General features: G+C 42.3%; 1 protein-coding gene across 4 annotated transcripts in view; it reads right to left on the bottom strand.

Annotated features, from left to right (window-relative positions):
* The window catches only part of SLC22A23 (solute carrier family 22 member 23), a 111,753-nt gene that overhangs the window by 35,800 nt on the left and 58,655 nt on the right, over nt 1–17,298 (bottom strand). For 3 of the 4 annotated variants that reach the window (XM_051799072.1, XM_051799070.1, XM_051799071.1), the window contains exon 4: nt 2,471–2,639. In XM_051799072.1, the coding sequence (XP_051655032.1) occupies nt 2,471–2,639 (169 nt within the window). Of the gene's footprint in view, nt 1–2,470; nt 2,640–5,194; nt 16,157–17,298 lie in introns of those variants that run through there. The other variant, XM_051799073.1, reaches the window with a different exon arrangement.

Below are 17,298 nucleotides of genomic sequence, written 5' to 3'. Positions count from 1 at the left end.
AAGGTCTCTGTATAACTGGAGCTCCCCTTCCCTCATGGCTATAATATACATACACACTTAAAAGGAGTCTAACTTCTATTGACTTATTTTTATACACTTGTCACAAACCCCTGTGCCCAAGTCTGGCTTACATGGGTGTCTTTTGCCCTTCCAGAATGACCTAAGAGCCTAGCAGTGGCATCTGCTCGATACCTTTGTATTCAAACCCACCTGCTCATCCCTCCTAGACATATCTGCTGTCTCCCCTTTCCCCCATCCATGCCCAGCTACCCAATCTGCTCAGCCATGCACCACTGGGGACCGTATAGTCTGTCATGTGCATGTGGCCAAAAGCAGAGCAAATCTACAGCTGAGAGAGGGCTAAGCCCCAGCCTGAAGAGGCAAATGCCACTCTCACAGCAGGAGATGGAAGTAAAGAGAGTATAGAGGAAGGAGGAGGCAGTGCAGGGGCTGTTCACAACATCTGTTATTGAACTCACTGCTTTGGGTACATGATGGCGAATTAACAAGCAGTGTTCTTCTTTTATTACCCATCAGTTAGTTTTCTTCCTTCATTCGTAACACATGCTGAGGGTCCATGTTCCGTTTGGAAGAAAGGGAAGAGGCAATGAAATGGTAGCACTTTCCAGAGAATATGCAACAGATGGAAGAGAAAAGCCTAAGAGAAAAGTACATATTGTACTGACAGTATAATTAAACAGGCATCCTAACCAGAGCCCATTTCCGCAAATGCAAAAACCCTGGGCAACACAAATCCTGATCCTTTGGCTGTTACCACTATTTATCAAGCTGCCATAACCAACATTATATGAGGGGATCTATTTCCTTGGTTTGCCTGTCCTGTACAGCCAAAAAGCCACAGAGCTCTTGCAGATTACAAAATAAATTTTAACATTTCCTATTGCTTTCAATGTCACCCAGGAACAACCTCTCAACAGGAACATACAAGACCCTGCCACAGCCAACTGGAAAACATGCAACATACAGAAGACTGCTGAGGGGTGCCTGCTGTCCATCCCATCTACTGGGTTCATTAGGCATCTTCATACTAGTGTACTGTCCTTTGGACACATATCTGTAAACATTATGCTTGATACTGGGTTCTGTTCAGTGGTGGATATAAGGCATTTCAGCTGGTGGCATCGCAACAGGAAGCAGACCTGCACATGGGTAACATACGGCAGGTACGGGAGGGGAGAACAGTATCATGCATAAAAAAACCCACTCTTCAGTATTCATTGAGATTAACACTGACAAGACAAGACTATTTAAATGTTATGTTGGAATACAGGGGTAAAACCCCTGCCATTATCTTGCGAAGGACTTGTAACTTTCTCCTGTGTGCTGCATTTTGCCCGTGCTGCAGCATGTCTGCCCTGGGAATAAGCAATAAAATCCCCACTGAGAGTCACCATCACGAACACAAGAGAACTTTGGAAGAAGTTGATACAAGAATATAACTGTTAAAAGTTCTTACATATTGTAACATGTTTGCACACATTGCAACTCGTCAGGCATCACAGCTAGCAGCCTAGCCTCCCATGGGTACATAAACAACTTGGTCCTACACAGCGTGATGGCCATTTTTCTGAGTGCACAGCAACTAATATTTTAGACTTGTTAGTATTATCTTTAATGGTTTTGTACAACACTGCTCTCATAAGCCTCTGTTGTGTTATGCCGCCACTGCGTGTCACTATTAAGACAGAACAACAAAGCAAGATTTTTGGGAGGTTTAAAAAGTCACAGTGGGGATGGACCTGGCACCATCCCCAAGGTGAAAGCCATCCTACTTCTCTCAGGATAACTGTATTAATGCCCCGCCGCAGGCAGAGAGGAGTGGGAGCAGCGGGAGTGGGGAATTCCTTGTGGGAACAATCCTGAACCACTGCCTGGAACAGACCACCCACACAGACTTCAGCATAGCGTGAGCTAATTTGGGCAAAATCAAGTCTAGTTCAGGGCTGACTACCTCATGTACACAAGATATCCAAGCGTGTTTGTTGAAGAGCTGACACACATTATTTTTAACCTCTCTTGGATAACCCAGGCCAAAGAAATGAACAGTGACAGTACAGAACCACAACACAGGTATTAAGGGAAAATGTAGCCATGCAGTCATAATCTGACAACAGCTAGGCTGAGATGCATCCTCTCAAAAACTGTTTTCATCTTTAAAGGGGAAGTGACAGACAGAATAACAGCAAAAATACAAACTGCACCTCAATCAAAGAGGACCATCTCCCAAGTTCCCACCTTGTCACAGCATGTAACATATGTGCGTGCTACAGCAGATTATAAAGTTATTCTTATTTCAAAGTCAAGTCTTTGCACAAGGTGAATGGAATAACAAAGGGAAAGGCTCATATGTATTGTGAAGCACACACACTTCCCCACAGTGAAGCACTGCCCAAGTCCTGCATTAGGAGCTCATGTTGCCTTTGACCTGACAGGAGGAAGAAATACTTACACCCAGTAAAGCAGCATCAGCAGGAAAGGACAGATGATGACTGCCTGGAGGACCTGCCAGTCCCTGCAGAGGGCAGCCAGCCCCGGCATGAGGAACTGCCCCGCCATTTCAATGAAGCTCGCCACCATGGTGATCATGAACCGGTGCCCAGGAGGACAGAGCTCTATCCCTGAAACACAGAGCACACACAAACACATTAGCCTCCCCACCAGCAAAGGCACCCCCAGAGCACCTCTATGAAACTTTCAGGGAGTTCATGTCCTTTGAGATCTTTGGTCAAAGCTATGCAGAATCACATAAATTTTGCTTCCTCCTGTATTTAGGCTTCAAACACCCTAGCAGCTCTAGAGAAGCTCATTATCAGCTGGCTATGGTGCAACATCACAACTTCCATACCTAGTGCCTCTCCTGCAGACCTGCTGTAACCTCATTGCCAGATTTCCTTCAGTCTCCACCTAGAGAAGCATTTCACCAAATTGTAAGATATTTATCTTTAAAAGGAAATGTAGAATAAAATAAGAGCCAAAGGTTTTGGGTTGTGCCTTTTCACACTTCTCAGGGACACCACACGCCTTTCCAATCAGTTTGCTGGGAGGCGGAAGAGCACAGCTCTCAGCAGGATGCAGGCTCCCAGCTCATACGGGATGCCACCTGCCCACAGTTTAATATGCTCCAACTCAGCCAGTTTCAAGCTGGATTTTGCTGAGTGGGTTGTTTCTGGGTTTGCTTTTTGCAATAGCTTATCTAGATCAACTTTCAAACAAGTCAACCTTCCATCTGTCTTATCCTGCCTTCCACCCTTCCTTTTGCTGTGGGATAATTTACCACCATCATTGGCATCTTTGGTTGTCTCAGCTGCCTGCTGACAAGTGAGTTCAGTAGATAAAACGTCTCCTTAAATCCTGAATTCTGGCTATCTTTATTCAGTCAGAAGATGAATTTATCAGAATCACAGCTTAACACCAAAATTTAAAAAAGTCATGAAAGAAACAGCAAACAGAAAAATTGGACTACCTTGTGGAAATTTTTTCACAGGTCAGATTGCAACATATTTGCCATTTGCCCACATTTACTTCTACAGACTAATACTGAAGTGCAATAAACCTGCCACAAATGCGTAGTACTTATTGGAATGTTGATACAGAAACAGGCTTATAAACATTTGTGATAAACATTTGTGGTAAACATTTGTGATATGTCGCTGTCAGCATTGTTGCCTTTTTTTTGGGATGTTTCCTGTGGCTGTTTTAAATTAGAATTTAATGGTTATTAAAACTGTAATTGAAAAGCTATAAGAAAATGGGAAGAAATGACAGCTGCTCCTTCATTCACTCTCTCATCTGTAGCTTGTCAGTATTTATCATTGTAACACAGATTTAAACTAATCGACCAAAAACTAGCCTGTAGATCAAATCCAGGATTAAACACCACACATTTTTCTCCCTTCCTTTTCAGCCCATACAAAATCTATCAATGAATTTTTGCCAAAACAGAAGTAAAATGTATCTGCTGTAAAGCAGCCCAAATTTTCATTAGCCTAACCACAAACATAGCAGCTTCGGAAAAGAAAGAGGGGTAAAAAGCCCTCAAAGACTCTCACATGCTATGAAAGGCTTTTACATTTTAATTAGGAAAACAAGATTAAAACACAGAGCTCCTTATGACATTAATATGGTTTCATTTCTACTAATGAAATATCTCAAGCCTAGGAAACATTTTTTGTTCTATGCAAAGAGGTCACTTCCGTTTTATTTCTCTAATCTCAAAATAAAAAGTGCTTCTGTTTGTTTTTCTAAACCTTAAAGTCACAGTTACTCACACTCCAATATTCCTTCATTAAGTACAAGGTCGAGGTTTGTTGCTATAGAAACAGGAAGTCTACATTAGATATGTAAGGCTTTGGCATTTCAATTGCATTGCTCAGGTAAGTATCAGGTAAAAAAAATAACCAAGATATCAACTTCCATATGAAGTCAGGAAAGGTGTCCAAATAATAAAAGCATATTTTATTAAGTCACTGGTGCATAGTAAATAACTCCACATGCAGCAGTTATTCATTGTATAGAAAGGAAACAGCTTCAGAGATTGTTCAGCATCTATTTTCTTCTCTGGATTATCACATGCATATGATCAGTTTCTGCTCTTTCCTCTAAGAAAGCTGAAGATGCCAAAAAAATAATCCCTGCTCTAGCTGGGTGAGCGTGACTTCCAAGCAATGGCAGCAGTATATGAAATATCACATCTCTGTTGAAATGTTCCACATATTAGGACAGCCTACTGACTTTCCAACATATCTGGCTTCAATTTTATACGATAAGAGATTCAGCACTGGAGTTTTTAGCAACCATCTATCAGTCAACCTTTTCCCACCTCTGCAGCAAAGCCACCCTCCACAGCAGCTCTGCTTCAGACCCAGGAATGGCACCCTGCTGATGCTCTCACACTGATGCTGTGATGCACCCAGGCACGAGGACTCTAGGGCTGCAACAGTTTTCACTCAGTTCACACCATAAACTACCAGCTCAGGCAAAATCAGTACAAGACAGAGATCAGCTTTATCCACCCACGGCAAATTGAGCAAGCAAGCTCCATCTCCCTGAATCAATGAAAGGGTTTCTACCTCAGCTACTTCGTGGAGCACAGAGCAAACCATTGTCATACACAGAAATCGTGGAAATTACCATCAGTACCAAAAAACTCCCAGATACACCCATTTGCTCTACTTGGAAAATTTTGTGTGAGCAAGGAGACAGCCATGTAAACAATTCTGCTTTCTTGCCCAGCTTTTCTACTCTATGTAGCACAGTCAGAGTAGCAGATCCAACTTAGAAGCCTAATTTCTCTAAGTCCCAGGCAAGTGATCATACGGGCAAGTTGAAACCTGTACGCAAAACAGGCCTGCAGTATTTGGGCCGTGAAACTGGAGATGCCCAGGACATGTGGGACAGACTTTCTCACTGGTGATGGGCACTAAGAAACTGTGGGTATCACAAGCACAGAAGCTGGACCCAGCTCAAATCCTGTGGCAAAACTGCTCCACACACTGCAAGCACAACTCAGCCTGAAGGGAACTGCCTTACCACAGGTGTAATCCAGACCTGGGCCCCACAGGCATCACAGGCCCAAGACACTGAACACACAAGGCTCATTGCACAGCATATACCTCTGGCTGGGAAGTGTGGAAACAGTCCTGGGGCCAGACATGTTACAACTGCAAGCATTCAGACTTGCTGGGACATGGGTGAAGAGGGAGCTAATGAAGAACCTCTGCAACAGCCTGGGGGCTCAGTCCCACTGCATGTGGAGCTGCTCCCTTGTGTAGCAGGCTGCTGCCCTGGGAATCAGCAGAGAAAGTCAACATAAAACCACAGGTCAGACAACAGGTTACCCACTGCAAATGCAAGAGGCACTGGTGACAAGGGGTACATGAACGTTGCATCAGAAAGGGCAAGTTGCCTTTGCTAACAGCTTCTCTCCCTGGATCTGGGATAGACAACCCACTGGGCTGATATCCTTCACAATAATTTTTCAGGTAACTTCTTCTGAAAAGAACATGAGAAATAGAGTTAAAATCACCCAAGTATGCCACAGCCTGACAGCTGAAAGTGCTGCCCTCTTCCCTCTCCAGCCGGCTTTTCTTTCTCACCTCTCCATCTGCAGCTGTGGAAGGAGCAGTCTGTTTAGAGTAGAGAGACATACAGACAGGAGATGGGGGAGGAGTGCAGTAACACTGGGTTAACATCAGCTCATGCTACCACAGAGCATGGCCCTGTGTAGCCCAACTCCTCCAAATCCTACCAGGTGAGCTGCCATTGCCATGAAGGGGCTAAGAGCCACATCTCATCCTTTCTCACTTGATCTTACATTAGCACACTCGTAACAATCTGTTTCAGATTTCAGAAATCCTCATCTGTTTTAAAAGGGTGATATTTATTCTCAGAATATTTGCACAAGGATGAACAGCGAATACTTTTATTAAAAAAAAAATAAAGCTGTAAGTCATTTGCAAATAATATATCGAGAAGAAAAAGAGGTTACATCACACTGCCTGAACGACTCTCTAGTATTCACTTGTCCATCTCCAGTCTCAAAGCACAAAGCAATTCTTGCACTGCAGGACAAGTATAAGCTTCATCAGAAACCACAAGGTAACAGCTTTTTGTGCCTTTGCAGTTTTCTCTCCCTGCCCAGTTTCCATCTGTGAGCCACCAAGACTGTAATTATATAGGAGTACCCCTTAGAGAAAATGGCCAAGACAAAGCACCTGAAGTCTGGCTAACAGCATTCACACTGAAAAAATATCCCCAAGGAGACAGGCTGATTCTAGATTCACATTCACAATTTCACATTACATTAAAAAAAAAAAACCAAACAAGCAAAATCCCCCAATTTCTGACAGTTTCCTTCATATTACTACACACCCCATACTCTTAATTCCTTCCATCTAATTGCTCTTCTAACATGTTCCTCTACTCCAAAAGGGAGAGAAGCAATAAGAGTCAGATAAACAAGACCCGTACTATCACTTGAGCAGAAGAATGCTCAGGCAACACAGCTTTAGGTGTAAAATGTGGGACACCAGAAATTCCTAGTGGTGGTAGCATCCTATAGCACTAGGGCTGTGTTTGCCTCTCAGCCCCAGCAGCTGCTCAGCTCAGCCAAGAGTCATGTACAGGCTGCGGCCCTGAGCTAGGATTTTGCATTTGGGCTCTGCTTTTTAACAGAGCACAAAAGGCAAGAAAAACATCTCAAAGCACTTAGTTTCCCAAGCTGTTCAGAACCTCCAGCATATCCCACCACCTCCATGCTCCCTGGGCTGACCCTTTTGGCACGGTGAGCTCCACTACCTCCGTCACAATGATCTTTAACACTGCTCGGAGGTGACCCTGTCCCTGCTGCTGCTGTGTTTCCTAATTCCCACCAAGTTCTCTCAAACCTCAGGGACCTTTTCTTCCTCCAACACTCTCTGTGGGATTTGCTTTCTGCTGTAAACAAATCATCTCACTGGATAGTCCTAGAATAACATGGCCCCCAAGCTAGCTTTTGGCTAGCCAACCAGATAAAACTACAGCAAAAATTATCAGTAACTCCCAGATAAGTTTGCAGCTGGCTGCTGGTACATAAAATCCAGAGTATCTACTTTTATACTCAAATTTCCACTAAGTTACTAGACACAAACTTCAAATAGCTGCAAGCCCTACCCATGGGCTATGTCCACTTCTCATCCCAACTAGTGCACTTCTGATTCAGTACTGGCTGAAACGGTCCCAGTTAAACCAGCACTTGCTTCTGGCTGAGTTTAGACAAGGAGCACATCTTCTTGATTGTTTTTGCTGTCACCAGAAGGGAAGAAGCATCACATGTACATACAGTTTATTAGAGAAGAGCAAATGAAGTAGGCCGTGGAAGGAAAGGTTATCACACGCACTGCAGTGCACAGACAACCACCAATTGATGTAAACACAGGACAGAGACAGAGTGAAAGGGAAGGAAAAATCTAATTTCCCCTCTGGAGAAATCCAATCCATTGCCAAGCAAAGAGAACAGTAATAGACTGAACCTCCAATGGCTTAGTAAAAAAAATAGGATTATTCTCCCCCCTCAACAGCACATGAGGACAGAATTTACTCTAAGATACATCTAGGAAATGACACAGGTGCTTCCTCGAAGGTACTTTTCTACATACAATCGATTTGGTGAGAGGTTCTTTTAAATACATACTAGCCCGCCATTTAATTAACACATTTAATATGTGTCAAATCAGTCATCCGTGAACTGACATAAGCTGAGCTGATGGGGCTGTCAGCCTGGCACCAGGGCAGGCAGCCAGCATGACACCTCAGCAGATGTGTAGCGGCACTCTTCATTTCTGACCTGGAGAGACATCCCGTGTCTACTGGATGGAGCTATCTGATAGGTAAATATCTCATCAGAACATATACCTTTCTTACCAAAACTAGATCAGATGTTCATTTGGTATACAAGGACCACGATACTGCTAAAACTGATGCTAGGTAAAATACCCTTTAGATACATGACTTAGCCTCTGCTGCTAAGTCATGTATCACTACAACATGCATAGAGAGACACAGCATGAAAAAAGGAAACATGGCTACACCTCTCATCCAAAATACAAGACCTTCCCTCCCTACTTTCCACACACCTGATCCTCTCCTGTAAGGCACAAATGAGTAACACACCAACCAAATTTCAGGCCTGGTACTGCTAAACTATGTCAAGATATTTCAGGAGGAGCTCTCCTCCGAGTTGCAGACAGTCTGTAGCTACCCACAGGTAGAAGGTTCGGACCACAAACATGGAGCCAGCTTGGGTTCAATGCAGGGTGTTCGCTCAACCCTCATTAACTCAGATGCAGGAGCTGTGGACTTTCCAGGCACAATGCACGTGCTGCTGTGCAGGGAGCTGGGCAGGGCAAGGATGAGCTCGGCTCCTCCAGGCACAAGAGACCCTGATCACAGGCTGCCTGACTAGTGTGTGGGATGTAGAGATGCCTGCAATCATGCTCTGCATCCAAGCTGTCTCCCAAGGAGCATGAGTGGCAGAGAAGGAAGCACGTGTCATCCTTCTGTTCATCCCATGGCATCTGTATTTGCTGAGTTTTACATTGCACAAGACATACAACATCTTACAAAACAGACGGTTGACTGCATAAGAAACCTTTAACATACCATGCTGCCTGCCATTCACAAAGTAATAAAAACAAAGAAATGTTAAATCACAGTTGTGGTACTGCAGTTGCCATCTATCCTACTTCCAGAGGAGAGCAGCAGCATCTCCGCAGCTCCCAGCCAACACTGATTTTTGGTGACAGTTCCTGTATGTGAATAAAGGCATTATGAAACAAAACAAGGAGAGTGCCCCTGGAAACCTGAATGGCAGTGATGAAGAGCATGAAAATCTGGTAGATACAGAACACATTCATTTTAGAATAAAGATGACTTAATTTAAATGGAATTAAAAAGTGATTAAAAACCTTTGCCATGACATAATGTTTTCATATATGTTAACTGCTATGAAAAAATTTGTCTTCCACCTTCAGTCTATAATTTCCTATCCCCCTTAAGAGACTCTCCAAACCCATACCAGTATTTGTTTATTTTTGCACAAAACTATGATTGCATACAAATATATGAGACTTTTTCTTGTTCCAAAAAGGTGGCTTTCTCTAAAGGAAATGAACAACCAGTCATAGGAATATTTTGCAAATCTAACACCTCTGCTGTTCACAACAGCTGGCCCCTTTTCTCTTGGCAGGATCTAAATCATAACTGGCATCTTTTTGACAGGAATGTATGAGAGGAGCTGAAACAAAAACTGGTGTGAGATGTATCAGAGAAGCTTGTTTTCTTTGATGCTTTAGATGAAAGGGATCTGCATCTGTATTTGTTCGTGAATTTTTAATAATATCGTAGCCACTTAAAATAAGAACAGAGAAGAAATTCAATAGCTGGAAATCTGCATGTCTCTTGATTTACCAAGTGGCAACCAGTATTCCAACAGCAGCTGTTTATAAAGCTCAGTTTGCAACCTCCAGATGGATGATGGTTCTCAAAAAGGCCGGAACAAAGAAATAACAGCTTAACACCTTGTTTCAGGTTTATTAAATGTTTCCCAGCTCGCTGAGACAGAAGGTCAGCCCCTCTCTACCCAAGAGCTGATCCCCCATGAGGTGCTCCTCCAAGCAGGATCTTTTCACCGTTACCATCATGCTGTTGGACAAGTGAATAAATGCACTGAGCCCTGGATTTGGGTACATTCTCACAGAACTGCATATTGCTAACAAGAATTTAACACAGGAACCTCGAAGCTTATCAAGCAGAAAAGACAAGCATGGAGGAAAACTCTAAATGGATGACCAAGAAATGCACTTGGTGCTCTCTAAGTCTTAACAAAGCACCGCCTGCCTCCCTCAGACCAAAGGGGGGTGGCTTGTCCACACACCCAGAGATGAAGTACTACATACCCAGAAGCACAATTCCAGGAAAGCACCTTGCTCCTTTCGCTTGTGTCAACTTCATAACATGCCCTCCATATGCTTACATACTCAGAGACTAAGCAAACACTTGGGTAGCTGTTATTAAACTCTCACAAATACAGTTGTAACCCATACACACATGAATACATAAACACACACACGCATATATATGGATATGTGTGTATATAGACATGTATATATAAGTGTAAAGGCAAAAGCCCCTGGTTCCTTTTCCTTCCCTGATCCCCTGGTGATATCAGAAGCAATCAGTGGGAAAGACCCCATTTCATCTCAGAGGACCTGAATTGCTCAGGTGGCATCCCCAGCATCAGAGAGAGCCCACAATACCACAGTGCTGGCTGAAAGCATGTGCCAAGGGCCAGCAGAAGTGCAGGTGATTAAATCAAAAGCAATCAGTAAGCCTCTTCATGAAAGACTGTCACACATTAGGCCCCCAGGGCCACCCTTGTTTTTAAAGATTTATGCCAGGCACTCTGGATAGACATTTAATGACCACTGTGAAAGGAGAACTGGGGGGATTCGGAGCCAATGAGCTGTTACATTTTGGATGCTTTCAGCAGAGAAGGAGGTGCCACTCAAACTAAGGGGTGACTTTTACAATTATAGGTCTCTGTCTCTGGGATTCAGCATCAAGCCTGACACGGGTCTGAGGAAGGCAAAGGCAGGCAGACAGAATGGGAACACCCACCCAACAAGAGAGTACTGTGCTGAACACTGCACTCAACCATTGTGCCAGAATAAGCACAAGCATGACAGCCCCTGGTCAGATCTCCTCTAATTTTAAACCTATGATGATACAAAAATCAAAATGAGGCTGTGGTAACGTAGAGATGTTGAGAAAATTCCTTCTGATATAAACACAGATGATGCACAGTTAGAAGCAGTACAGGTATTGCTTTTCTTCTTGCATTTCCCAGTGAGCTTTCATTTTCCAAGTCACATTCCCATAAGGGAAGAAAAAATAATATTATAGGCAAAAAAGGGAAAGAACAGTGAAGATTTCCTTTTGGTCAACTGACTTTCAAGTGAAAAACTAAGACATCCAACCGTGGGAGAAGATCTGCTTCTTGGAGCAATTCAAGTTGTATTTTTCATTCAAAATTAAGTCTTAAGTTTTTAATCACAGGCCTTTATTGTTTCTATTAAATGCATGAACTCTATGCTGTATAGAACACTTTTCACCACTCTGTGTACATGGAGTGATCTGTAGGGTGGGGGTCTGCTTGTAGCTAGTTTGTGGATAGTTCTGCGGCAAACAGCATAATTCAATGGGCTCAATGACAGTGCAGAAAACTTGTTGGGGAAAGAGCATTCCCCTTCTAGCTCTTCAAGCACATCTCTATTTCAAGCCAAGGTTAACTCAACAGGCTAGCACTTGTAGTTGCACACACAGAGGTGAACACAGTGGAACATCCCTCACATGATCCTGTCACATACATAATTAAAATGACCTCATAATTGTCAAAGCCTAAACATTCCTTAAATTTCTTCCTTGCTATCTTTACAAATACCATCTGTGAAAAGTTTTTTTCCCAAAAGTACAAGAATTCTTTGATTTGGTAACACCTAACTTGGGGGTGAAGAACAATAAAAAGAAAAACGGCATTACAATGCTTCCAGCATCTCACATTACCATGTAAATTGCTGTGATAAGGATGTCCATGCAATACTGAACCAGACGACCCAAAATCATCCACTGGGATTCAAAGTTTTCCCAGGATCATCCTTGAAAAATATGAGTTTGTACAAGAGTTTCTCACAGCCAAGAAGAATACATAGCTTTACCAGTTTAAACCGGGGTAAGAGCTTAATACTTCTGCTGAATGGACAGAAAACCTCCTATTGCTTTGCAATAACTTTGGAAAGAGAAACCTCACTTTCCTTCATATCCTCCTTCCACGGAGGCTGGCAAGTAGGCTAGGAATAGACTGATTTCCCTGGATAGAAGACATCCTGCCATGGGGGTATGCTTGCTTTTCTGCAGTGAAAGACCTCTTTCAAGAAAACTCCTGCCACTTACGGAAGAGTTCAAATATGGCAACATTGCTGATTTGTTCCAAATAAAACTAGAATGAATTACTGAGCTAATTAATAACACAACATTAAAAGGAAACCGACCTCCTTGGAAAGAATCCAGCTGCAATTCATGAAAATAGATTTCGGTTGTTCCAGTTACAACATTAGCAAACTTTGTACGCATCACAGACACAGCTAAAATTGTGATGATGTATGCTCATACACACACCTTGAGAAATGAATGACTGTTAACCTCCTCTTGACAGTTCCTAACTATTTCTCTATTTTCTGTTTCAAATGCAAGTTCCTCTTGACTGGAGCCTTCACTGTACCTGGGACTGTACAAAGTCAAAGACAAGACGTGTGGATGGAGGTAATGCTGTCTAGGAGACCAGCTAGCAGAGCCTGGTGCATACCTCACCTTGCCTAGGTACAGCCAAGGTCAGAGGATTCTAGGGAGGTTTTCTCTGCAGTAAGTTCTGCTACTTACTTTGAAGACAATTGCACACAGCAAGCAGTTTATCCATGAAGATAATTGTATTTTTGTTTGTGCATCAATACTTGGGTTTCTTATAGTACATAAATGGCAACATGACTCTTACCTGCTGCTTCCTATGCATGCAATGCCAGAGGTGCAGGGTGCATGGTGTTAGATTGTCCCTGCTCAGGGAACAGTTTCAGGTACATCAGAAAAATCCTCCTATATTTACCACCCTTTTGTAGCAAGAGAAAAGCATAAAGACGGTTGGAGAGGGAGGAAAAGCAGCAGAAAGAAGATAGTGGTCATGGAAGGGGAGAATAAACTCATAAATATAATAAAGCTCATCATATCAGATTTCCTTCCCACATTCAGCTATGAATAAATCATGTTGCTTGACATAACACAAATAATTCAGTTTCTGTTTCCAAATTTTCCTTTCAGTCTTCTTGCATAGACAGTAAGCGGATAAGAAAGGGCTGAACTGGAAAGATACAAGAGCTGAGCTCAGTTTTCACTCAAAAACCTATTTGCTTCGTAACCATATTCATCCATTTAAAGGAATGTGGTAAACTAGATGACAACTTCTATCCACGAGAAGAATGTTGAGTTATGGGCGGAAAAAAGGCTCTGTGGCTGATCCTGCCTTTCCTGGTAGGACAGGGGGTCCTCAGCACCCCCACCCATACCTCCAGGCATGCAGCAAATCTGAGCACACTGTGTTTCCCTTGGAAAAGTGTCACAGAAACATCTTAGGGACTTGACTATTTCCCCAACCAGGTAACTACATATCCAACAGAAGATGCAACACACTCTCTGTCTCCAGAGCAGCATGTGGCTCAAGGGCAAGGCATCCCGAGGGAAGGAGAGCAGAGCCCTTCGCCAGATCATTCACACCATAAACCTACAAGCTGTTGTCTCAAAAATTTGTGGGAACAAGGATAAACGGATTCTTGGTTTCAAATTTACCTTTTAAGTTGCACAGTCCAATTAGGAAAATCACCTTGTACCTTACATCTAGATTTAACCAAGTTAACAGCTAAAGAACTATATCCAGAAGGCATTCTGGGTTACGTGGGAAAGAAGCATAACTAAATCTGCAAGATCTGTTCTTACTGAAAAAAAGACAGTGGAGACATAATTTGAAAAAATAAAATTAATGTCTACTTACATTTATATATGTTTACAGAAGCAGAGAAAATGAAAACTGTTCCTCTGTCTTGCTGAGTGGTATTTCTAATCAAAATTAGAATTTCGCCAGGACCCCCAGAGAAAGCCACTACATGAGGCTGTCTGGAACTGGACAGAACTCTTTACACATCCCTGTCCATTTGTACAACATTCCCAGACATAGGGAAGGTTTAATCAGTATTTTCTCATCTAAAAACCAGGACCAGTGCTGGAAGAACTGGAAAACTTGGAATTCAGGCTGGAACCACCAGGCACTTTGTCTGCTCTAGGTGACTCCTGAGGGGTTTGCACCAGGAAGTGTCCTTCTGCAGCACTGCCTGTTTCAATGCAGAACACCAAATTTAAGCTCAGGTTTTTAAGAGCAGGAGCTTCTGTTATCATAACTGCTTGCTTATTTTAACAGGAATATTAGGCTATATATGGCTAAGTCGCAATGAAATACAGAATTTAGAAATTAGAGCCAAAAAATCACCGTGTAAACAACAATTCAGTTAAGCAATTTCTTCAGCCACTTCCTCACATTTATAATTTAGCCAGATGTTTCACATGGAAGGAGGAATGTAATTTCTACCAAGAGTATGAATAGACAGAAGTAAACAAAAAAACCCCCTTTTCTAAATAAACTGACTTCCTTTCTAGCTCTTGCCCAAAGGAGAGGAAATGTCAGGCATTCACAAAGGCTGGGTGACATAACTCTGACCAGTTCCCTGTGAGTGAGGTGCTGGACATCTGCTGCTCAGAGCCCAGCCTGATAGAGCCTCAGAGAACATGCTTGCAAGGAGTTACTTGGTGCTGTGTTATCAGATGATGCTGTAATAACTAAACACCAAAAACCCCCAGCTCCTAAGATCGCCATTTCAGTGGAAAAACCTCCATCCAGACATCACACACCTTCAACCTTTGCCTACACGAAGTTAAGCCATCAGTATAACCTTCACCCTGAGGTGGTTTTTCTTTTAACCTGAATAGAAGCTGTTGCTCAGATCACTTTGCATTTGACACTGTAGGGCTATAAATAACACATCCACAACACAGCCTGGTACTCACTCGCATTTGATTAAAATAAAGTCAACTAGAAGGCAGACCACCTTTGAAATGGAAACAAATGGATACAGAAGGGTTGAAGATTTAAAAGCCTGAGAATTGCTGAGCTAGTTACACTCAGGCTGCCAGCTCCACTGCTGTCCTGGTATCATGAGCAATGTTTCTGCATAATCACAGAAAAAAAAAATCAAAGCAAAAAGAATTTTTTTTAGGGGGGTGTGGAATCGAGAACAACACAGAAATATAACCATAACAATAATAATACCACCACCACCACCAGGGACAAGCTTAACCACATTAACATATTCACTTATGACTGACAGAAGGCGATATGCAAGTTCCTAAAAGGACAAGACAAAACTGGGTTGAACAGAAATGGAACAAAGCAAATCATCAGCCTCTGCCTTGCCCCGAGCCGGCAGCATAGTTCACTGGTTGACTGGCTGGCTAAGCCTTGTAACTTCTGGCCTTCCTCCTTTTAAGGGGAACTCAATTTATAGCCAATTTCTGAACTCCAGATATGAGAAATTGGAAAAACTGATATAGATTGAATCTCCTGGTTTTAGGCAGCACAGCTTAGTTTTAATATTGACCCAGCTGACTGGCAAAGAATCATCTGCAAACAGCAAAGAAGATAAAGATCTGAAGTGTGGTAGCAACTTCATTTCCACATCCTTCTGCGACATAGGAAAACTCCTGGTGCAGTTCGCCACACAGAGGAGAGCGGGGAGCAAAAAATATTCAAGTTCTGTTCAAAGAAAGAAAAGCGTAGGCGTGTGAGGCTTGTACTGATTTATTACTGGCTTATCTGGAGCTAACATATAAAACCAACTACAAAAGCAACAGATGTAAAATATTTTCCATTTAAAAAATCTTTGCACACTCTTCTTTCCTAGAAGGTACAAAGACTCAAAGCAGATTTTTCAATTTGAGCAAATGCCTGCAGAAGCATAACAAGAAAGAAAGAAATGTTAAGGCAGAAGAGAAAAAACCCAAACCAAAACCAAAACCAAACCTGCTCTCCCCCTCACCTAAACACAAATAATGTAACAAAGGTCCTTGCATTCAAGTACAAGTTCTAAATACAAAAACTCTAAGCTTCAATTGACTGTTAACAGTATCTTTCTCAGTAGTCAGTTATTGATTAACCTCCTAAAAACATTCAAAGGAGGCACAATTTATTTGGGAAGAATAGGAAATTATAATTATAAAGACATCTGAATTTAATATTTCTTTATGACAGAAACAAAACGTAAGGCAATGAGACAGTTAACTAGCCAACATTAGAATGAGCTTCAGATGGACCTTATTCTTGATGTTGAAAGAGCCATACGATCACAACATCTGCAAATCAACATTTTCAACTAATGAACGTATGCCCAGTAGAAGGAGCACCTTACATTAAAAACACTCCTGCAGGCTGTGAAACAAGTTAGCCTAGACCTGACACTTCTGTTATGCTTCCACTTAGTGACTGACCACGCTATTTCTCCTTCAACAAAACACGCTGGAATGTTAAAGGAGCCAAATGGACATTAGTACCACTGCAAGCATTGTCACAAGTAACAGACAAGGCTTAATTAAAACAAGAGTACAATGTATAGCCAACCACTCTAAGAATGTGTTTCTCTTGATTATATCTCGCACCAACAGGTATTTCACATCAAACAGTAGAAAGTGTTGCTTTTCCAGCCTCTTCCTTCCATGGTTTCACACATAAACCACTAAGTGATTATGTGCTACAGCATATGCAGTCAGTTAATATTTATCCACATTTACACTACCTAGCTTGTATCACCAAAGCAGTCTAATACAAAAAATACTCTCTCTCAAAATCTCTATCAGTATCTTCTTGTTTGCTCAGGGGCTGCCAGCTCATGAGACGGGGTAGAGCAGCTCCATATAAATCCACAGCAATACTCTACCCCATCTCAAGGAAGCACCAAATAAAAAATAAGTAAGAATCCTTGCTCTGAAATGAGGTGGTGACTTTACCAAAGTATGAACTTGGCTTGTAATACTCCCTCACTATGAAGTGGTCTGAGTTTCTCTTACACATCTTACCAGAAAGGTGGTAGGCTG

This window comes from Manacus candei, unplaced genomic scaffold (assembly GCF_025592945.1).
Source record: "Manacus candei isolate 608988 ecotype Guabito, Panama unplaced genomic scaffold, ASM2559294v1 h1tg000049l, whole genome shotgun sequence".
Taxonomy (NCBI): domain Eukaryota; kingdom Metazoa; phylum Chordata; class Aves; order Passeriformes; family Pipridae; genus Manacus; species Manacus candei.
Note: the sequence above shows the minus strand (reverse complement) of the source record. Positions and strands in the feature narration are given on the sequence as shown.